Source organism: Filicampus tigris, chromosome 9 (genome assembly GCF_054856515.1).
Source record: "Filicampus tigris isolate MCC_2025a chromosome 9, RoL_Ftig_1.0, whole genome shotgun sequence".
Lineage (NCBI taxonomy): Eukaryota > Metazoa > Chordata > Actinopteri > Syngnathiformes > Syngnathidae > Filicampus > Filicampus tigris.
This window is the reverse complement of record NC_141225.1, coordinates 2,039,986-2,064,154: the sequence shown is the minus strand read 5'-3', so window position 1 is coordinate 2,064,154 and position 24,169 is coordinate 2,039,986. Positions and strand designations below refer to the sequence as shown.

At 39.3% G+C, this 24,169-nt stretch overlaps 1 protein-coding gene and 1 long non-coding RNA gene across 2 annotated transcripts in view; both read left to right on the top strand.

Annotated features, from left to right (window-relative positions):
• The first annotated feature begins 13,135 nt into the window (after positions 1-13,135).
• On the top strand, positions 13,136-13,737 carry LOC147141632 (uncharacterized). Its single transcript, XR_015088249.1, has 3 exons — positions 13,136-13,297; positions 13,577-13,641; positions 13,710-13,737. It is a non-coding gene; the product is annotated as an uncharacterized LOC147141632 (long non-coding RNA).
• Positions 13,738-16,077: 2,340 nt separating this feature from the next.
• serinc3 (serine incorporator 3) overlaps positions 16,078-24,169 on the top strand; it is a 30,346-nt gene continuing 22,254 nt past the window's right edge. The window contains exons 1-2 of the mRNA XM_086041028.1: positions 16,078-16,378; positions 16,541-16,689. Of these exons, the coding sequence (XP_085897154.1) occupies positions 16,669-16,689 (21 nt within the window). The 5' untranslated portion in view covers positions 16,078-16,378; positions 16,541-16,668. The remainder of the gene's footprint in view (positions 16,379-16,540; positions 16,690-24,169) is intronic.

The window sequence follows — 24,169 nt, the reverse complement described above, 5'->3', positions numbered from 1 at the left end:
CCAGAAGAACACAAACACGAGCTAATGAACATTTACAACAGATGCCTCCCTCTTATTAAGGAAATATCAGGCCCATCAATCCAATTAGATCTCTGAAAATAACCGAGCTGGCAGTGGGGCGCTAGGGTTTGATCCACACATTGAGACATTGTTTGTCTAAGTTTATGTGCTCCAATATTATAGTGGATCACTGAATGTCAGAAGACTTGGTAAATAAGATGCTTTTATAGCTAAACTAACACAAAATAATTTCATTGAGTTAAGCTCTAATATATCTATACATCTAATATATCTAATAATATCTAAAAAATAATACAGACAAAGTTGTCTCTCATAATATGTACATTTGTCTCTCAAAACTTACATTTTGTCACTTGTTTGGGTATCCTGTATTAAATGTTGCTTTAAACTTTGAATGTGTGTTTCATTGTTGTTGAATTTTCTTTTTTTTAAATTAAAATTGAAGTTGAAGGCTTATCTAGCCTATAAGCAGGAACTGATGAAACCTGCTCCGATGAGATCATCCAGTTGTGATTAATTCAGTGCTAATAGGATACAGAAACCTGCATGAATGACAACACTCACAATATTTGTAAAGCATAATGTTCAAAAATTAGATTAAATTAGATTCATATTTAGTGACATTTTGAAAATGATGTGTATCCAGCCAATGAAATCTTATTAGCCAGTCCCAAAGCTCAAAGCATCCACTTGTGAGCCTGTTTAGAATAGTTTCTTCATGTAGTATTGCATTCTGTTTCTAACGTGCGTTTCCTGTTCTAGAGGTGAATACGGTATCTGAGTGGTTTCCTGTTTAGTGGCTTGTGTTTCTATGTGCCTTACTCCTGCTATCAGTGTGGTACACAGCATCATAGTCAACAGACCTAGGCAAAGTATGATCCAGAGGCCACATCTAGCCCATCCACCGTCTCTGACCGCCCCTCACAATGACCATGAAGTCAAAATCAAATGTAATATATTCTATTTTATGTGCACACATGTGGGCGCTGGTACAAGCAAAGTAGCGAGCAAGTGCTACGATTTGTGTCTGAAGTGTTGCCAATTTAGCAACGGTTTCACCGTGTTTAACGACTTTTCCCCTACAACAACTATATTTTTGCCAAAAATAGACTAGCAAAAATGTCAGCAGGGGTTCTAATGCTAGCAACATTCTTATTTCCTGCACGCTGTAGGGAAGAGGGCCAAGACGATTTGGTCGGTAATAGTGTATGCAAACCTACACAGCAAAAATTGGAGTGTTCAATTTTCAGGGTTAAAGTTGTTGTTAACTCCTGAGGTGTAATTTTAACATTTTCAGAGTTAAAGGGTGCAAAGTAGGTGTTATTTTACAGAGTTGATCACCTTGTGTTAGCTTAACTCTGTAGAGATGTAATTAAGCTCCACCTTTGCACCTCACATTTTGTTTGAGAGAGACCACTCAGCGCTGGTATATCACAGTTTGGTATTATTTTCAACTGTATCCGTGTTAATTCAAGACATTCTGGTTCAAACATCGTTCAGTCATTATCTAATAGTAATAACAATAATCATAATAATAATCAGGGCGGTACGTGTTCGACTGGTTGGATCCCGGCCCCGGCCTCCCTGTGTGGAGTTTGCATGTTCTCCCCCGTGCCTGCGTGGGTTTTCTCCGGGTACTCCGGTTTCCTCCCACATTCCAAAAACATGCTTGGTAGGTTAATTGGACAATCTAAATTGCCCCGAAGCGTGATTGTGGATGCGGATGTTTTTTGTCTCTGTGTGCCCTCCGATTGGCTGGCAACCAATTCAGGGTATCCCCCGCCTACTGCCCGAAGACAGCTGGGATAGGCTCCAGCACTCCCCGCGACCCTTGTGAGGATAAGCGGTATAGATAATGGATGGATGGATAATAATAATCATAATGATAAAATACAGTAGGATACCTGATTCCTAACACCCTGTTACTCATTGAAGGCACTCAACAAAAACTGTGCATTATGCAGCAGATAAGAAAGGGTAACAACTCTAGTATTTGCAGCATTGTGGGAGCCTGCAACTCCACATTCCCGTCTGGGGGGGTGACGTCCCATAACATATCCGTCATGTCAATTTTTTCAGCACAATGACAACTCAAGTGTCCATACATATTACATAAAAAACAATGGAGGAAGGGGAGAGATTTGCGGTTTCAAGATGGAGAAATACAGTCCCTATTTTTTTAGTTTGTTTCAGCTGAAGACAACATATTAAGGTTTGTTGCACACTCTGTGCTGTCTACAGTAAAATTATTGTTTTATTATTATTATTAAATTATTATGTTTTTTTAATAGACTGAGAAGAGCAACCCTTGTTGTTCTAATACAGCTTGTTAGAGCATCTTTCATACAATTATCAGGTAAGTGTACAATTAAGGCAGCACAGGTTGGAAAGTCTAAGCGCAGGTCTCTTCACATACCACGACACAAACGGCTCTACTCCCCCACTCCATCCCTCCTTTTCTGCATGTAAGAAAGACTCCCTAAAATACATACAGACAACATTCTCTTAGGTGTGTGTGCGTATCATGAGTCTTACAAAGCAGTGCTTCGGTCATCACGTTGTTAATTAGGAAGTTAGCCTTGGAAAAATGTGGGGGGGGGGTGTAGGCCTATACAGATTTTTTGTCTCGTCAGGATGGGTGAGAAAACCCAATATTCCAAATAACCCGTGACCTTTCAAATCGTAAATTAAGAGTCAAATGCAGAGACGTATGAACAATATGAACGGAGTGGCACGAGAAGAAGAAGAATCTCGGTGGAGCACCATCTCAAAGAAACTCAGAGACAAACAGACCATAAAAAATGGACGGTAAGTACATACTTTAAAATACCTCTTCTGGTTTCATGACATGTTTTACATTTAACTGAACGTGCATGAATAACACTTGTTCATGTTGTCATTAGCTATTGTTTTATGATTTTAGCTATCCATGCATTCATGAATATCACTAGTTTACGTTATTATCTATTTGTTTTAGGATTTTAGCCGTCCATGCATTCCTGAATAACAATTTGTGAAATCATTATACCTGTTTCAGATGTAACTATGTCCTCGTACATATTCATGAAAATGCCAAATAGAACATTAAGTGATGCCATCTATATATCTCTATATTTTTTATATACAATACTTTTGTATGATGTATTTGTAATCATCCAAGTTCTCCAAGTTAGATCATATGCACATAGCACGTATTGTAACTAGATGACGTGTAAATGTTTGACCTGTGTTCTTCAAAGGGAGTGATTGCAATCCATGTAGAGTTAGTAAATACAGTGTAGCTCAAACTCTGATAAACAGCACAGCTAGCAACAAGCTTTTGAGGGCATGTGTGATGTGTGCGTGTGTGTGTGGGTGTGTGTGTGTGTGTGTGCATGGGTGTGTGTGTGGGGGGGTGTGGGTGTGTGTGTGCATGTGTGTAGGTGTGCGCATGCAATTGTTTGTGTGTGTGTGCACTTGTGAGCATGGCAGGGGGAGTCAACCAGAGGAATGTAGATAAACAGTTGCTTACCGGCGATTTCTCGAGAAGCTTTGTGTATCAAAATGCGTGTCCATTTAGGATGGGTGAGGGGGCAACTAGTCTAGAATAATAATAAACTCACTTTTTAAAAATTCTGAATGATTAATATGTATTATTTTTCTTCTCAGAACAGTACTGAGGTGTAACAGGTTCCCTACATATTAGGTAAGTGACAAAGGGACTCTAATCACTAGCTTGTCTGTAAAGAGAGCATAGAATGTAACTGTGTGGTTTTTTTGTAACTTTAAAAAAAAGTCCCCTCCTCTGTTGCGCGCCTAAGAAGAACGTACCCAAATGGTCTGCTCCAGCCGTCAGTAGCCATAAATGCAGACGTGTCAAGGAGAGTTTAAACCGTTATTGTGGAAATAATATTTAGTTAAAAAAATAATTCATTTATTTAAAATCATATTTAAACACCTACATAAGTTTTTTCACAAATTGGTCAGTTTCAATGTTTAAAAACAGGTCTTTATCATTAACATTTACCTAATGAATCCCTATCATTCTTATTAATGCAATTAATGTGTAGACTCATATTTAATTACCTACATACATTTTTTCCAAATTGGTCAGTCTCAACCTTTAAAAACGTTAACATTTACTCATGTTGACCTTTTCTTTATTAATAATGCAAGTATTGTGTAGACTCATATTTAATCACGTTTTTTTCAAATGAGTCAGTCTCAACATTTAAAAACTTTATCATTAACATTTACTTGATGAACCTCTATCTTTATTAACAATGCAATTAATGTATGGACTAATTATATTGTGTATTTGATCATCTGCTATTGTAGACCATATTTTCTTACATACCCAGTGTTTAAACATTGACCTGTTACTTTAGTGGATACTTTTTCTAGCATAAATGTTTGTTTAGAATCCTGGTATTTTAAAATCATTGCGAGAGATTGATGTCAACACATTAATCAAAGCAGGTGGTAAAACCTATACAATATACTGTTTCTCGTTTCAGCCTAAAACTCTGTCGTATTTGTATATTCATGTACAGACATCATGAAATACAAGTTCCTCACCAGTGAATCAGTACTCGAGTAGACCCCACATACTGGAGTATTCAAGCTGCCTTATCTTTTTTATGACCTCCTGACATCCACCTTAGCAGGAAGGATGAGAAAACAAATTACATGGTGTAAAGCAGGGGTGTCCAAACATTTTGCAAAGAGGGACAGATTTGCTGAGGTGAAAATGGGGGGGGCGACCATTTAGCCTCACATTATTTTTTTTACATGGAACACCAATATAAATCCAGTCACATTTTAGCAAACCAGTCTGCCATGTCGTTTTTGACTTTTCAATTTAAATTTCAAGATTCTTAAACATGTCTTTTGGTCGATTTGAAACGTGTCATATCACTGGAAATTATATGTTCACTGAACTTTTAGATTTAAAAACAGGGAAATAAGTATCAATATTCACAAGTGCAAATTACATTTCAAACATGAATAACAACTGGAAATCAAATGTTCTCTGAACTTTTTAATTAAATAACAGGGAAATAAATATGTAAAAATATATGTCATATTCACCAGTACAGGCAATACTTAATTTGAAACATGGCATATTGTTGAAAATAAATGTTCACTGAACTTTTAGAGGGGTGGCTCGGTGGCCGACTGCTTAGCTCGTCCGCCTCACAGTTCAGAGGTCGTGGGTTCGATCCCGGCTCTGGCCTACCTGTGTGGGGTTTGCATGTTCTCCCCGTGCCTGTGTGGGTTTTCTCCGGGTACTCCAGTTTCCTCCCACATTCCAAAAACATGCATGGTAAGTTGATTGGACTCTCTAAATTGCCCCTAGGTGTGATTGTGAGTGCGGTTGTTTGTTTGTCTGTGTGTGCCCTGCGATTGGCTGGCAACCAATTTAGGGTGTCCCCTGCCTACTGCCTGAAGACAGCTGGGATAGGCTCCAGCACGCCCCGCGACCCTTGTGAGGATAAGTGGTATCGATAATGGATGGATGGATGAACTTTTAGATTTAAAAACCGGGAAATAAGTAACAGTCTCCTTGCAAATGAGGGAGACACAGTTGTTGCGTATTTCAGTGGGGGAAAAAACAGTCCAATACCCCTCTTTTGTTAAATTGTTGGCCCGCGCTGTCGACGTCCCTTTTTTAGTCATTGTCGCCATTCTAGCCGCAGGAGCTTATTCGCGCACAGCGGAGAGGGGAGGTGTTTAGCTTGGTAGAGTACAACGACGGCATTTTCGACATCGCAATCAAGTGGTGCAAATGCAAACAATACTGCTGTCTTGATAAAGTTCAACAGCTGTGAAAAAAAAACAAAAGAAAGAAAGTAAAAACATGCCAGGTATACGAAGCTCGCTCACGGTTCTCCAAACCTGGTCTCTTTTTTTTTTTTTTGTCCCGGTAGTTGCCCCATGTCATATAGCTCACATATAGTAAGAATAATCTTTACCTCCATTTTGTGCTCTCCGCCGAATGTACATGACGCTCGGTGTGACGTGGTATGTCCAGACACCGATTGGCTGCCGCGAGGCAAAGAGGGAATAAAGTTCAGTTGTTTTATACGCGGCGAATGGACGAATGGACGGGTTTTCGATGCTTTGCTCCGCGTCCGGCTCCAAATGCATGATCTGCGGCGCCCTGCACGCAACCGCGCCCACCCGCGCGAACTATGTTGACTTCAATTGAATCACGCCACCAGAAACTCTCTCAATGGATTTGGTGTGAATGCAGCATAGAAACTGTCCGAAAGGGTCACACAGGATTATGCAGTTGGACAGAGTTCTGCTGCCCTCTTGTGTGTAAATGTGAAATTCCATTTAGAGTGTATTTAATACGCTTGTCAACTGGGCAACGGGCCAGACTTGATTAATTTTATGACAGAGGCTGCGGGCCGGATAAAATTTGACCGCGGGCCACATTTGGCCCCCGGGCCGGACTTTGGACATTTCTGGTGAAAAGTTACATGCAAAATCTGAGACACCCTGAGCTATCCATCCTCTCACCAATCTGCCTCCAACCAGCTGCTTGAGTGATGAATACCAAGTCCAACAGGGGCTGACTTTGTCAATTTGTTGAGATATTTAAAATCGGGGTGCTATGGTAAGTTATACATTGTTGTGGGGTGGTAAAGATGATCTGACATGTAAGGAAGAGTGTCTTTCAGTTCATTTGAACCTAGCATGTGTTTAACATGCGAGTAAGTGTCAAATGTATACAGATCTTACACGCACATAGATTTGAAAGTTTTTGTTTGTTTGTTTGTTTGTTTGTTTGTAATCCTGGTTTTGGGCCACACACACCTTTCGTTTGGTGAGACATACATGACATCAGGAACCCCAACTCTTTACTCTTCTAAGAATCATTTTCTTGTCAAATCTTAGGGTAGGGATAAATCGTATTTATCGATATGGTACTTAAAAGAAAAGAAAGTGTTACTAATTGTATACTTATGATTTACACATTCATACAATCACTAAGTAGTAATCTAGAGTATAACGATGAACATATTACAAATACAACCAAAGATTACAAACAAATATTAAGATTTATCAATATTATACTTGAAAAAAGAGTGTTAATAAATGTATACTTATACTTTACACAATTACACAATCTCTAATTAATAACCTACAGTATAACGATGAAACATATTACAATTTCTAAGATTACAAACAACTCATATTCTTAAGATTTATTGATACTGTACTTACAAAAAGAAAGGTTAATACATTTATACTTACACTTGACACAATTATACAATCAATGATGTTTTACTATTTTTCATATATTGAGGTGACTTTCTGTAAAAGTAAAAGGCAAAATAAGTATTTGGAGGTCTTCTAGATGTGTTTAGATGATTTGTGTGGCTTTACAGCTATTCAGGTAATATTTAGGTCATTGTAAGGTGGCTTTAAGGGTTTATTTCAGTATATTACAGAATGTTTAGGTGATGGAGTATTTGAATATTTAAGACGTACTTGAGTACATCCAGTGGTGTTAAATTCACATTGTCCTTCAACACTTGGATTATCGCTGCTCGATTATAAAAACGTATAAAATTAGCAATCATATATATATATATATTTTTTTTTTAAAAGGTGCAAATGTATAAATTCAAGTTGGTTTTTCTTATGTGTAACCACAGTGCCATGTATACAAATGAATATTAATAATCCTTTATTACGATTATATTCATTTTTGTAATCATGATTGTAGTCATGGTCATTGTAATTGTAAGTGTGTGTCGTCATAATAATCTTCCCCCTCCACAGTCTGACACGTGTGATGTACTATTAGGGTGATCGTTGTTCTTTCGTATATTTCACTAACACATCCTGCAACAAGTGAATGATTGACTGTTTGATACATTTATATCTAGATGCAGTCATCCAGCCATATGGAGGCATCATCCATGCGAGATCCTTCTCCCCCTCTGACTCCGACTCCTCCTTCTCAGGCTCCTCCTCCTCCTTTTCTGACTCCTCATCCTTTTCTGACTCAAACTCCTCCTCCTCCTCTTCCTCTGCGTGTGTTTCATCCTCCTCTTCCTCCAATTCATCGTCATCCTTCTCCTCCCCCTTTTGTTCCCCTCCCTCAGTCAACGTCTCTTTTGGTAAAGTCTTGACAGCTCCAGTCAAGGACGTTTGAGGGATGTCCATTGGGGGTATGTTCTCCTTCTCAGCCTCCTCGGACACTGACAGCTTCTGCTGAGGGCACTCCGTTGTAAAAAAACGTGGTCAGCGGTCACCGTTGGTTCCACCGCGAGGTTTACGTCAGCCACATTCACTGCCATTTCTTCACAATCATTATTGTCCTGGTTACCGATTATCTGTGTCAGAGGTTTGCGGGTGGTGGGCGTTTGTCTCGACCTTTTAACCCCAGAACCACTCTCCATCGGCTGTCCCAATGGTGCCCATACCGTTTCTATGCGTCTGGATATCTATCGGGTTACTGGCATTGTAGATGGGTTTTTGTTTTTTTTCGAGAGCCACAGGTTGTTATGGGTTGGTTTGGAGATCTGCTGTCTTATGCCTACCGAAAGGGGTTGTGGATGACATGCCTCCTCGCCATAGGCGTGGTTTTCTCGTTAGAGAGAGAGAGTGAGAGAGAGAGAGAGAGCATGTGAGAGATGGACGGGGCGTGGTTAATTGAAGGACATTGATGTACGTATGAATTCGTATGCGGCTCGCGGTGGAAAAGTTCAGAAATAACCCAAGTTCAGAACTGTGGCCCCTTTCACTGAAACAATATATTGTGTAGGTTTTACTTCCTGCTCTGATAAATTATATGAACTCTCATAACGATTTTTAAAACATCAGGATTCTGTATTCAAACATTTGTGCTGGTAAAAGTATGCATTTGTCTGCTTAAAATTGTGATAGCCATAAAAAACATGTAAAACCTGAGAGTCACAGTTCTACACTCTCAAACGTAACTCTAAAAATACTTGCTTTAATATATCAATGCATGTTAAACATGAAACCAATGAGCTAAGCATGTTCATATAACATTGATAATGACATTCACTTCATTCAAAACGTTTAACTTTTATGGATTGACTTCAAATAATGTTGATCATGACATTCACTTCATTTCGTCTGCATACTCACATTGTATTGTTGGTTAGCTTAAAAAGTTGACATGACTTCATAAACTTAGCTTGATACCTTCATTTTTCTCAATATGGGCTCTTACCCAACAATTGAGTGAGACAGGGCATGATTTAAAAACAAGCAAACAAATAAACAAAAACGTTCAAATCTATTTGCGTGTAAGAACTGTATACATTTGACACTTACTCGCATGTTAAACACATGCTAGGTTCAAATGAACTGAAAGACACTCTTCCTTACATGCCAGATCATCTTTTACCGCCTCACAACAATGTATAACTTACCGTAGCACCCCAATTTTAAATATCTCAACAAATTGACAAAGTCAGCCCCTGTTGGACTTGGTATTCATCACTCAAGCAGCTGGTTGGAGGCAGATTGGTGAGAGGATGCTAGCTCAGGGTGTCTCAGATTTTGCATGTAACTTTACACCATGTAGTTTGTTTTCTCATTCTTCCTGCTAAGGTGGATGTCAGGAGGTCATAAAAAGATAAGGCAGCTTGAATACTCCAATATGAAGATGAGCCATGATTGGACGTTATCTGAGCCCTGAGCAAACTGTGATGTAATTTTCAGTCGACAGCAAGTGGCAAAATGGCCGCCCCCAAAAACAGGTGGATTTTACTGATTAATTCATATTCCACAAACACAATATCAATCAGATTGCCATATTTAGACTAGTGGGGCTGACTAGAACATGTTATTGAGAAATGAACATTTTTGGCTTGACTTCCACTTTAGTCATACAAACGTGGCAGCATCTAAAACAAAATTAAGGCAAAGATCTACATGCTGCTGTAGGGGACATTACTTTTTGCTTGCAAAATGTTATAAAAGTAGCATCAATCACAGCGGCACGTGGTCGACTGGTAAGCACGTCCGCCTCACGGTGCGGAGGTCGCGGGTACGAATCCATCCCCCACCTACGTGTGGAGTTTGTATGTTCTCCCTGGTTTTCTCCGATTTTGTCCCACATTCCAGCGGTCAAAGAGCCTTGCCTTTTACTACGACGCCCTGAGAGAACGGTAAGTGACGCTTCGTTTTCTGTGAAAATATGTTGTACATTACATTTCAATCAAGCAAATTATAAAAATGACTGTTTATAATTGTAACGTTATCAAAAATTAACTTTGGTTATCATTACCTACGTATATGTCATCCTGTTTCCATGAGAATGCCGTGTTGACGGCAAAGGACATATGTATAACTTTTATGGTTAGTTATTGTAATGTCATTCTATATGTAGCAATCACTACAATCATTTGTCATCAAGACCCTCAAACAGGTAATTGTTTTATTCAAAGTGTAAGTTCCTCGGACGTCAATTACTTCCACATTGGAGTTATACTTCATGTCTCTAATTCATCTCGTTTACCAAACGGTAAAATGCAATGGCCACCTTATATATTTTTATATTCACTATATTTTAACATTCATTCTGTCTGTGAGTGGTTGACGTTTTTTTGGGTGGGGGGGGGGGAATGGGGGGGGTTCTAGATTAAAAAAAAATTATGCAGGTGTATATTGCAGCTCATTTTCATTGAGAGAGGAGAATGTGCTATTATCGGAGAGCAGTTCTGCACATTCGCTTCTAACAACACAGCTGCAGATGGCAGGCTCACTCAGGCCGTAGAGGGATCCTGATCCCTTGAATGGCAGGATGAAGGAACACTCTGTCCCACGCTCCATGTGGGACTCCTGGATGAATGCCTTGGGAAAATGCGAAGCTCTGGTGTCCTCAATTTTGGTATCAATCGCTGTTTTTGCAGCTTCTTGACCTTGTGTGGATGTTGTTTGTTGTATTCCTTGTCTGCGCTCTCTCCTTAACAGATTGATGACAACAGCACTCCCCCTCATTTGGAACCGAATGGCTCAATTGTGTCCTTTACTGGATCGTGACATTAAAGGTGATGATGATGATGATGATGATGATGACGGCGTACATTGTTACATGGCTGATTTGTTTCCAGATTTAGGTGACTATGAATACAGATTAACGGTGCTTCTGAGGGTGAATATTTTGTTTTCATAAGAAGTAAGAGGGGTAAATATATTTGTTTTCATAATAATGGGTGAATGAAATTGGACGAAGGGTTTGAGCAAATGTGTGATAAACAGGAGGGAATGGCGAATGATAGAATAATTGTTCGTAGGTTATGCCATATTTACTCTTATATTATTCGAAGGTATTTTTTCAGCATTATAAACTTGTTTTAATCGTGTAAGTCAAAGTTGCTTGTGAAGAAAGTGGAATGTGAGTAGGACGCAGCCGCAAAATAGGAACGATGCTCTTATCGAAGAGCATCCTGTGGTAAGACGCTGAGTCCTTGGGACAGAATAAAACAATAACAATGGACTGTGCAAATGTAAGAAAAACAGAGGGGAATGTAAGAAGAATGATGTATATACTGATTCATGTGTTGGATTTTTCATTATTAGGATTGTTAGCTTTGAAGGTTTAGCTTCATATTATATAAAAACAGGGGGGAATGTAAGAATAATAATGTATTTTATTATTCATATGTTGGATTCTTGTGGACAAGGCCTGTTAGCTTTATTAGCTTGTGGGTTTAGCTTTAGCTTTTTCCAAATCCACGCCCAACTTGCTTGATGTGCTTTGCTTCCACATATGTATGCTAATGGCTCACACACACACACATACACACACACACACACACACAAACACACTCATCGACAAAACAAGTTCATAGTGTTCCAGTTGCTTTCGCTCCCCTTTCCCTTAGAGCTTGAACACCTTTGTAATCAGGGACTCCGAAGAAAATAGGAACTTTTAGGAACTGTAATCGTACACTTCCCTGCGCTCTCCTTGCAAGTAAAAAGACAATATTGTTGTCGAGTGTCTTCTCTCCTCATTGTGTGCATTGTTTACTAATGTCTCACTTGGTGTGAACCTGACATATATTTATATTTTTATTTTCACTGTATTTTTACATTCACTCTTTGCAGATCGCTTTGCGTCACTCGATCATTCAGGGGAATGTGAAGTTTGCAATGCAGCGCTGAACTCAATGCTGCAAATACACTGCCCGCTTTGCTTTAATTTAAACCTACTCGTCTCTGTAAAGTTCTCCAGCACACAAAAAAATGCAATTACGTTTCAAGGTAATGCCAGTTTGTGTATTTCTTGCTAAAATACATCTGTGGACACCTCATGGACACTAGAATTACATTCTGCCCAACAGCAGCTGTTATGTATGATTGAATAGTGTATTGAAGCCATCCATAAAGTACCTGGTAAGATAGTGCTACATTAAATTTTTGTTTAAAAATACATTTTTGTGTATATGTGTGTTTTAATCAACTTGACTGTCTTGGACATTAAAAAGCCAGGAAAAGAACTGATAGTGAAAATGCAGACAGCTGCCCTGATGCGTGCCAAACTTTGGATGGACAATGAAATAAAATAAACGGGAGGTCACCCACAGATGGATGTTTTTGGATTATGTTCAAATTTACATATAAAGAAAAGCCAACCAATTTTAACAATTTTTTCAATTGCTGATAGGAAATGCTTGCTTTGACCTCATTCAGCAGATTGCCCAATAGGCGAAAAAAAATAATAGAACATTCATTCATTATCCATACCGCTTCTCCTCACAAGGGTCGCAGGCGTGCTGGAGCCTATCCCAGCTCTCTTTGGGCAGTAGGCAGGGGACACCCTGAATTGGTTGCCAGCCAATCGCAGGGCACACAGAGACAAACATCCGCACTCACAATCACACCTAGGGGAAATTTAGAGAGTCCAATCAACTTACCATGCATGTTTTTGGAATGTGGGAGGAAACCGGAGTACCCGGAGGAAAACTACGCAGGCACGGGGAGAACATGCAAACTCCACACAGGGAGGCCGGAGCCAGGATCGAACCCATGACCTCTGAACTGTGAGGCGGACACGCTAACCAGTCGACCACCGTGCCGCCCATAATAGAACATGTATTCTCTAAATGTGCTTTGTCTTATACTTTATGTAATTGAGTGCATGATATTTTGTCTACAATATGTTACTCAGAGAAGTCAAGACCATTTATGTTGCAGACCTTTATGTTGTTCCAACATGGAGTCCAACATCATGTGACCCCTTCCTTTAAACTTCCTTTAAGTTTACCAAGTCCCGGATGCTGCCTATGACTTCACCATTGTAAGTTAACCATCTTTTTTTTGTTTTTTGTTTTAATTATTTTTTTTAAGTAAGCTCTAGAAGATTTCGTTGACATTGACTGTACCTTTTGATGACTCTCTTTATCACTTGCACAGCAGTAAATATTCGGTACTGCAGCACCTGTCACGTCCCAAATGTTCTTTTAGATATAGGTGCTTGTAACTTTAATACTTGTGTAGCTCAAAACTAACACACATTCCTTGCGTGTTTCTACATGGCTAATAAAAATAAATGCTGGTATTATTTTTTTTTTTTTAGACTGACATGCCTGTATTGAAGAAATGGTGGTGTATACTACTAATGGAAAACTTCATTCTTGGCAGGTTGGTACTGTGCAACTGTATAATTTGTTTGAATGAAAAATGGTATGTAATGTTATGTCTTATTTCAGCTATGGGAAATGATTTGCACGCTGGACGGATGCTTCAAAGGCATTTCTGTAAGGTGAAAGCCTTCCTGTGTTCTGACTTAGGAAGCACCAGCTGGACAACCCTTCTGAGGTTGATTTCATCAATGGTTTCATTTATTTTTGACGCCCGCTTTTATAACAATGTTTCTTTTCACTGAGAAATACTTCCTTATGATTTAAAAAAAATAAAAAATACTGTACCCACATGTGATAAAGATGGAGATCTAACAGATGATGTGGTGTTGCACTGGAGATTGACCAAATGGGCTGGATTCTGAGGAGGACCTACTTCTCCAAAGGAGCCATTCTGCAGCGCTTTATCTTGAAATGGACTTACACACTATTCGAGTTTGCGTTGTATAGCACTGCACTGTCTATTAACTGTTTCCACTCAGCATCCATTGCATCCTGGTCATCCTGCAAGGGGGATCTCCCCTATTTGTGGCGTCTTCTCAAGGTTTCTCATGCATTATCTATACCGCTTCTCCTCACAAGGGTGCTGGAGCCTATCCCAGCTGTCTTCGGGCAGTAGGCAGGGAACACCCTGAATTTGTTGCCAGCCAATCGCAGGGCACACAGAGACAAACAAACACACACACTCACACTTAGGGGCAATACAGAGTGTCCAATCAACCTACCAAGCATGTTTTTGGAATGTGGGAGGAAACCCGAGTACCCGGATAAAACCCACGCAGGCACGGGGAGAACATGCAAACTCCACACAGGGAGGCCGGAGCCGGGATCGAACCCACGACCTCTGAGCTGTGAGGCGGACACGCTAAGCACGTCTACCAACGTGCCTCAAGGTTTCTCAATTTTTCCCAATTATGTTTGGAGTAGTTTCTTGCCCTCCTGGGGGTTAAGATGAGGGGATGTCCTCGTGGTCTTTTTAAAGCCCAGAGACTTTTTTCATTGAATAAATTTGACCTCACTAAACTCTTTGAATGTGTCTTTTCGAACAGTCAATTGTACACAGGGTTGAGTACAAACAGAATACAGTTTTTGTAATCATTAATCATGGCAAATAATGTTGGACCTATAAGGTAAAGTATCAAAGACAAGAACAGACTTAAATGATTGTGTCCATCTCATCTTTCATATTCAGTTATTTCATTAATGCTGCAGCATAATGTATACATTAGGAAGTAGTGGTTCAGTCTTGTGTCAGTGTTAATTACATTATAAGACAAACATTGCAGTGCAAAATGCACCAAGCAGGCGGTTGACTCATACGTTACGATTTTATATGCAATGGTTTTGATCTTTTATGTAGCAGCCACTATTGATTGATTGTCTTTATTTCGTACATGTAAATACAATAATATTAAAATTGAAATACAAATATACATTTTTCTATAGGTCAAATAAAGAAGAAGAAAAAATTAAAAATATCACTTGCTCGAAAGGGGGTATGAGGAAGTATAAACTAATATCTAGTCCTACCCCTTACATAAGATCTTACTTTTCCTCTGATATTCTGTACAGTATTGAAAAAATACATAAATAAAAATAAATAAACTATGAATACTACAATTATACACTACTTTCAAAATATGCAGATATGTAACAACTATAACATGAATATTACAAACAGCTACTGGTCATAACATTCTGATACAGGTATATAAATATTATAGGACATTTTATATAAATATTACAAGTTTCTTCTTATAATGCAACATCATGACATGACTTTTTAGAAATTATAAGTAGAAATATTGAGTATTATAAGCAGAAACAGTACAATGTGTACACGTCGATGTTACAAAGGCTTTTCTAAATTTCTATACTATAGTTAAAAATAGCCAAATGTTATAAAATTATGGTTCTGACCATCAAAATTCTGGTTCTGGTTCTTCAAGGTACTTGTCGTAGTATCACGTCAGAGGGAACTAATTTAAGGGTTATGCTCGCACTGATCTCAGAAACAGATATCTACCAACCTATGGACTAACTATAAGTTTTAAACATAATCACGCTACTGTCACGCTTATGCGCTGCCTGATCGTCACAAAAGAGGGGGGGGGCGAGGGGGACACAATAGTAAGCGGCGTTATTGCGCGTTTTACAAGTTGTTGTGAAAATGTAATCTTTTTTATTTTCATCACTTTTATTTTCAAATCTTTACTACCATCACATCATGTTGAAAATGTAAACGCTTTTATTTGCAAAATTTAAACGCTTTTATTTGCAAATCTTTACGACCACCACCACTTCCTTTCTGAGAATACCCTTTCCGGTCTGACAATACCCCTGTCTGAGATTACCCCTCCTACGGCCAGATCCCCTTGGGTATTTTGTGCACAGTTGGGACATGCAGATAAGCATTTACCGTAAGGTTGAGAATACGCGCGCACTCAAAAATGTAGGAGCGGATAGCTTGACCACGGAAAAACGAGAGCGTGATAGCTTGACCGCAGTCGCCTCCTCCCCTGAAGACGGCTGGGATAGGCTTCAGCAGGCCTGCGACCCTCGTGAGGATAAACAGATTAGATAATGGATGGATTAATTATCATCTTTTAAAATATACTTTTAAATAACAATTTTGTCTCACTAATTATCTTTGCGATAGGTGAGGATAATACGCTGTGCAAGCACCTTGGAAAATAATACAGACATAATACGTGAATAGAAGAGTTCGTCAAATCAAGGTGAATGGATCTATATATCAATGAGTAGCAAAGAAATGTGATGAACATAAAAAAACAATCGATAATTACGTTGTAATTGCAAAGTAAAAACAATTTGACGGCAGGTCTTTCAAGTCAGCTAGCCAGTGACATCACATGTTTATGACGATGACGCCTTTACAGTCTGCTACAGGGAGACACTGTTAGGAGTAGTTCGGTGAGGCGCAGAAACGACGCATGGAGAAAGAGGAGGAATTGATTTTTTTTTTTTTTAAACGCCCAACACCGATATAGACTAAGAACTGACAGTCATGGGGGCTACCCTTAGCTTGGTAAGTAACACTGTATTTACATTATAAGTCAGATTCATTAGAAATACTTTGATTTGTATTAAGGAACAGTATGTCATTGAAAAGCAACAGGTAGCTATAAATGCTGCTGCGCAGTTCCCTCGGAGCACCTGCTAACAAGTCTCATTCAAGTCTTCAATCTTCGCCCTCCGCGGAATTTACGTTGCCGTCCCTTGTATTGTGTTGGGGTCGAAAACGAGTCAATTCTGGGGTCAATCTGAACCCAACACAATACAAGGGTTTTAAACCCACTCCAAGTACCAAAGCTGCGGAAATTGCACCAAAAGTAAACAACTGGATGTATTTATTTAGAACGGTACAAGTGCAGCCTTGAGCTCATAAAGGGTTAGTCAAAACATGCCAGTCAGTCATTTGTTGACGCCTGATTAAATGGCTTAACTGTGCTTTGTTGTCTTCGCATAAGACCACGGCTAAGCTAACATTACCATGCATGTGAAACCCCTAACAATAGGGGCTGTACATGTAATATGGAGGTTTTAATGACAAATAACTAAATGGGAGAACAGGGTAAGATGCCCCCTTTAGATAAATGTGTATTTTCTTACACAAATATACATGATTTGAATATCAGCAAAGAATTATGCCAAATTAAACACATCTGGAGTGTAATTGAATCACACCAGACGACAACTTCGTTTTTATTCATCAAAATATAACATTTGAACATGTGGGCGTTTTATTAGCCCACCTAGTAAGGGAAGATGCTCCTACCCCACAAGTCATTTTGATCCATAAAAAAATGGTATTTACGCACAATATTAACATTATTTTCATGTTGACGTTGTTCTTATTCCAATTGAAATAAAATGTACATAACACAAAATACATTTTGTAAAAAAATGTAACAATGATTTGATTACATTTCAAAATAATCGGACTGTGACAAATTGCATTTGCAAAGATCTGTTTAAAAGATGCTTTAAATCAAATACACAAGGCCAACAAGGGAAAATGCGCTTCAAACGGCCAAACGTTGCAAACACAGGGATGCTGCAAACAAACAAAAAAGATTCAAAGAAAAGACCAACACACACATGCAAACTAAAAAAAACACACAAAACAACAGCAAAACAAGAAATGCTGCAAATGCCCAAACGCTGCAAACACAGGAATGACTGACTGCAAAGAAAAACAAAAAAGACATAAACACAAGAAACAAATGCTGCAATCACAGCAACAAAGTGGAAGCAAACCTTACAAAACAAACCACAAAACAATTGCCAAAAAATGCTGCGAAAATCCAAAACACACCAAATTAAAAATGACATCAAGAAATAAATGATGCAAATTCACGCCACTAAACAGAAGTTTGCCAGGCCACTAGCGGCACCGCACGACCATTTGCCACACACACACACACGCACGGCCTCACACACAAACGCCCTTGTTCCCTCATTGTGGGTGCATTCGGAACTACACTCTGAGGGCGCTACTTCACTCAGACCATTTGGAAACTCAGAACGTTGTTCAAATATGTTATTCAAAGGGCACCAAAAAATGCGAGCCCAGTGCAGGCACTAGAACTAAACAGCTGCGTTAAAAAATTAATAGAAGCGGAGAGCACTCTGCCTCCAGACGACTAGATGTTTGCTTAATAACTATGTCAATGTTTTTCTTTTTATCTTTACATGGTTTACTTTAAAGAGGAAATCAACACAAATATTTTTCCAGAATATGTTCTTTGCAGGCCCACTAGTCTAAACACTGCATTCTGATTAATAGTGTTTGTGGAATATGAGAAATTCACCCGTTTTTAGCTAGCTCAGGGGGAACATTTTGTCACTTCTGTCAACTGATAACGACCAATCACAGCTCACCTCTTTTCTCAAACTGGGCCACGATTGGTCGTTATCTGAGCCCTGAGCAACTTCGATGTCATTTTCAGTAGGCAGAAGTGACAAAATGGCCACCCCCTGAGATGTGCAGCCTTAACTAACTCTAAAAGTGGGTGCATTTTGCTACTTGATTTATATTCCACAAATGCAATATTAATCAGAATGCCGTATTTCAACTAGAGGGCCTGCATAGAACATATTCTGGAAAAAAATGTTTGGGTTGACCAAAATTGCATTGCGAATAAGTCACATATGTGCAAGTCACAAGTAAGTCTCAAGTCAATGTGGAACAAAATCAAGTTGGGTCACCACCAAATTTCAATCAAGTCTAAAGTCAAGTCATAAAATAGGCCCAATACGCACCACTTGGACCCTGCGGTCTTCGCTGAAGTGCACGAAGGGTTCGATGGCGCAGGTTACAACTTACAAGTACACAAAAATTGCAGAATTGGGACACTTAGGGTGACGTCATTGGCATATACCCCTGCGTCAGCCAACATGGTGGCACGGGTTGTTATTTTGGCAATTTTGCTGTTTAAAATTATATTAAAACGTCGGTAAAGTAGTAAAGTACAACTCGGTCTCGATTTTTCAGTCGATGGGAGCTATGGCTTAATTATGGGTTAAAATTAATTTTGGTGGATTTTGATAAAAACTTACCAGCCAATTTGGCTGGTGATGTGTGAGGCAATTGTGTCTGTTTACATAGCAGGTTAGCCGAGTGAGAGCTCAGTGATCATTTACACCAGGGGTGTCCAGCTTTATGTATCAAAAGTACAAGCGTTAATGATTATTTGGTGTCGGCATCAGTGATTAAAAGTTGAGTAGTCATACTGGAATCGGTTGAAAAAATAATGTGTTATTTTGCCGATCAAATATGGATTTATTTGCCCTGCTCAAGGGCAACACTGCCTTGAGTGGCTGTGGCTGTGAGAGGAATTGACATTTTGGTCATAGCCACACACACACACTTGGCAACGGCTGCCCCCAAATGATTTGATGTTCACCAGAGAAAATTGCTAAACCTCTGAGTTGTTCTCAAAACTATACTATAATTGATAGTACGAGGTGAGCAGAAGGCTCGCACAAAATGAAGTGCAAAATCTCATTGGTTAAGTTTCGCACATGAGAGTGTGTCTGGTCATGTGCTAGCAACGTGTTAGGTAACTGGAACACAACATGGTCTAACCTATAAACAGCTAAGATGACCCTGTCTGGCTTGCAAGGGTATTAACTTGTTGAGACTCTCCCAAGGCCTCTGTATCTTTTGACTCAATGGAAAGATAGAGAGCGCATTGCATCATACTTTTAGAGAAATATCAATCTGGTTTTAGGATGAACCACAGTACGGAGACTGCTCTTTTAAGGATTTTGAATTATATTGGGTGCACTGCAGACGGGAGAAAACTCAGTTTTGGTGCTACTGGATCTAAGCACTGCTTTTGATACAGTAGATTACCAAATTTCATTAAATAGACTTAAAAACCTAGTGGGCATCTCTGGTACTGTTTTTAACTGGTTTTATTCCTATCTCACAGACTGATCTTTCTTTGTAAGTATGGACACTTGTTCCTCCAGAACCCATGAAACTAAATGTGGGGTTCCCCAAGGTTCAATTTTAGGCCCAATACTTTTTAATCTTTATATGCTTCCCCTTGGGGACGTCATAAGGAGCTTCCACAGCTTCGCTGATGACACGCAGATGTATATTGCCGTGTCTCCTGATAACACAGGACCCATTGATACCCTTTTAAATTTCATTTTAGATATGAAGTCATGGATGGCAGAGAATTTCCTACAGCTCAATCAGGACAAAACCGAGGTTTTAGTTATCGGCCCTGAAGGTCAGAGAGAGAAACTTTTACCAAAACTACAAGATTTTAAACCCTCAGAATGTGTGAAGAACCTGGGCGCCATCTTTGACTCTGAGCTCAGTTTTATTCCTCATATTAAAAATGTAACTAAGATAGGTTTCTATCACCTTACGAATATCGCTTTTATTAGTTTATAAATGTGTTAATGGTCTTGGGCCATTTCATTTGTCTGATTTGCTTTTACCATACCAACCCTTGCGTATCCTGAGGTCCTCTTGTGTCGGCCTTTTAATTATACCTAGGGTGAGGACCAAAACCCACGGCGAGGCTGCATTCAGCCATTTTGGTCCTCAACTTTGGAATAGCCTGCCAGAAGAAGTCAGGTCCGCAGAGACTGTTAATATTAACTAATATTACCTTTTTAGTTTGACTTTTAAATAATTGGAAGTATTTTATCTTTTTCATTTTATTGGGGACTATCTTTACTTTATCATATTTTATCATACTGATTTTAGTTCTTAGATTATATTACTGTTTTGTCTTTTAGTTTTGTTGTTTTCTGTTCATAGCTCCAGTGTTTCCTCATGGGGGGCCTCCGCCTTGTGGGGGGTGACCGGGCGACCGGGGCCTCTACACTAGGTATGGGGTCTCCCCGGCTAATCTGGGCCGGGGGTCTCTGTGATGGTAGCACTCCCTGTGGCCGTGGGCTGTCATTCCCCTCAGCGTGAATGAGCTCCCCTTGGGTAACCTTTCCTCATATGGTTTCTCTGTGCCTTGTCATGTCTTTTTTAACACGGTATATCAGGTTGTGTGCTGTGTGGGTGTGTGTGTATTGCGAGTACTGATGTACTGGCGGATATCTGTCTTTGGGTTTGTTGGGAGGGAGGGCGTTAGCGGGTCTTGCTTTTATGTTGTGTTTTGGACATTTTTATTGGACAGCACTTTTGAGTTGCATTTTTTTTGTATGGAAAGTGCTATATAAATAAATTTGATTTGATTTGATTTGATACTTGTATTGTGTGTAAATACCTGTATATAAATTGAATAGGTGGTCGACTGGTTAGCACGTCCGCCTCACAGTTCAGAGGTCGTGGGTTCGATGCCGGCTCCGGCCTCCCTGTGTGGAGTTTGCATGTTCTCCCCGTGCCTGCGTGGGTTTTCTCTGGGTACTCCGGTTTCCTCCCACATTCCAAAAACATGCATGGTAAGTTGATTGGACACTCTAAATTGCCCCTAGGTGTGATTGTGAGTGCGGATGTTTGTCTCTGTGTGCCCTGCAATTGGCTGGCAACCAATTCAGGGTGTCCCCCGCCTACTGCCCAAAGACAGCTGGGATAGGCTCCAGCACGCCCCGCGACCCTTGTGAGGAGAAGCGGTACAGATAATGGATGGATGGATAAATTGAATAGATTGGATGGTGTGTTTTCTGATTCAAAACTGCTGAATTCATCAATTGTCCCGTCTCTCTCCTCTGACTGTACACTGACATTGAATGTTTTTTCGTAGTTTTCAGTCTCTACGATCATGCTCAGTCCAAACTGCTAATGTGTGTGAGGGCAGGAAGAAAGATATTATTTATTTATTTTACTCTCCTAGAACGAACAAGGATCATACTACTAAAAAAAATAAATTGAACCACATCTGTTTTCAATGAATTTATATACAGAATGTTAGGAATATATACATATAGGATACTATATGTACACATAATTCTTTCAAGAAGTGAATGAATCCTAAGGTATAATGACCTGGACATTATTATTCTGTCAATAATAATTAAGACGGCTTCCAGCATGTGTGACCACTGCACATTGTAGTAATTTACAGTAAATCAAATTCCCAGTTTAACTGAGATTCCTGTTTTGTGATATATGGGAATCCTTATCAGTACAAGAATCTAAATTTTTCGTGGTCTCGGTCACAAAATGAACATGAAAAATTCAGAGGTGTGATTTATTCTCTTACAAGTGTTGCACCGGAATTAATTGATACACAACGGTCATCTTTTAGATGGCAGTTTTGTAGTGAATTTGTAGCTTGTATGTTACATATGTTTGAATAACACATTTGTCGTGCTTTCATCAAAATACCCGGAGGATCAATATTTTTAACACAATTTGCACACCGGATTTGCTGTCTTGCTGAAATTAGCCTGTTTTTGGGGGCGACTCTGTCTCAAACAAGTGAGTCAGCCCACCCCATAATCTGTAGTCAGGACAGGCTCTCCCATTAGACAAGATAGGCAGAAATGCTTAGGGTGCCGTGGACTCTAGGGGGCGCCAAAGATTGTCAAAATTCTCCCAATTTAATAATCAAATGAATTGTTATGAATGACTCCTATTTTCATTAAATCTTCTCTGGATTCATTGATTAATTGAAGTGGGGAAGCTGCACATATTAAAAATAACTTGCCAACTCACCCTGAAAATGGAAGCAGTTAACATACACTGAAAAACAGGTGTGTTAAATTTACTCAATTTTTCATCACTTGCTTCCACAAAATTAAAGCATCTGGGTCCAGATACATTATCTAAGTAGAGTAGTAATCTACTTATAAAATATATGTGGATCCAGATTATCTGATTTCGTGCAACCGCTTGACCAAATTCAACACACCATTTTTCAGTGAAATTACAATTCAAATACCCAATGGATATTACTACAAATGATAATACACTGGAAAAAAAACCTAACCCTAAAAAAAATAAAAATGGACATTGATGCACACATTAAAACAATGTCGGGTCCCACAAACGCAGACAAGTGAGAAGATTTTGAATAATATTTATTTACAAAAACACAATCAATTTACTACGGTACAAAGTACAAAATAAAGCGCAGGCGGATTGCCTGGAAAAAACACGGGAAAACTAAAAATGCCTGCAAAAGGCAAGGAGAACAAGTAAACGCAAAATCACCTGCCACAGGTCACTGATAGTGTAGTGGTACACACGCCTGAGTTGTGTGCGGGCAGCGTGGGATCGATTCCCGCTCAGTGACAGTGTCTATGTGTGCCCTGCGACTGGCTGGCAACCAGTTCAGTGTGTAGTCTGCCTTCGCCCATTGACAGCTGGGATAGGCTCCAGCAACTATCCTGTATAGGATAAGCGGTTTGGAAGATGACATGACATGACATGACACCTGCCACAGAGGGATCAGGGAAAGTCCAAATAGAAATAAACAAAAACTCAGAACGAGATAGCAAACACAAATACCAAACACTCGGGCAAAGACACGTAATTAAAACTACAAGATAATTTAGCAGATTTGAAAAAAAACAGACACTATGTTCGATGGACATAATCAAGGTGAATAATCTCACGACGAGCCCTTTTAAAGTCCTTGATTGCTAATGCCGCACAGGTGTGGCACAGAATTACACGCCCCCACAGCTAATCAGCTGGAACACAGAGTAGATGACATCAACACAACACAGACCATGACAAATAATTTTGGGTTGTCCAATAAAATTTGATGTCACAACAGCAAGTTAGTCGCATACTGTTTTGACAGTATAAAAACAGTCATGAAATAAAGAAGATGTTTCATTTTATATTTTAAATTGTGTGACGTTATCTTATGAAATAAAGGCAATATCAATATCAATTCTTTTGTTAGTGTATCTAAATCATCGATGAAGTTGGGCGCCATATAAAAATCCCGCCCAGGGTGCCAGGGTGCTGGAACAATTGCAAGTTTTGTTATTATAGTGTTGGCTGCATCTTTAGCCCCAAATCTAAAAAAAAAACACACAAAAAAAAAACGGTAAGCATTAATTATAGTGTACTTTAA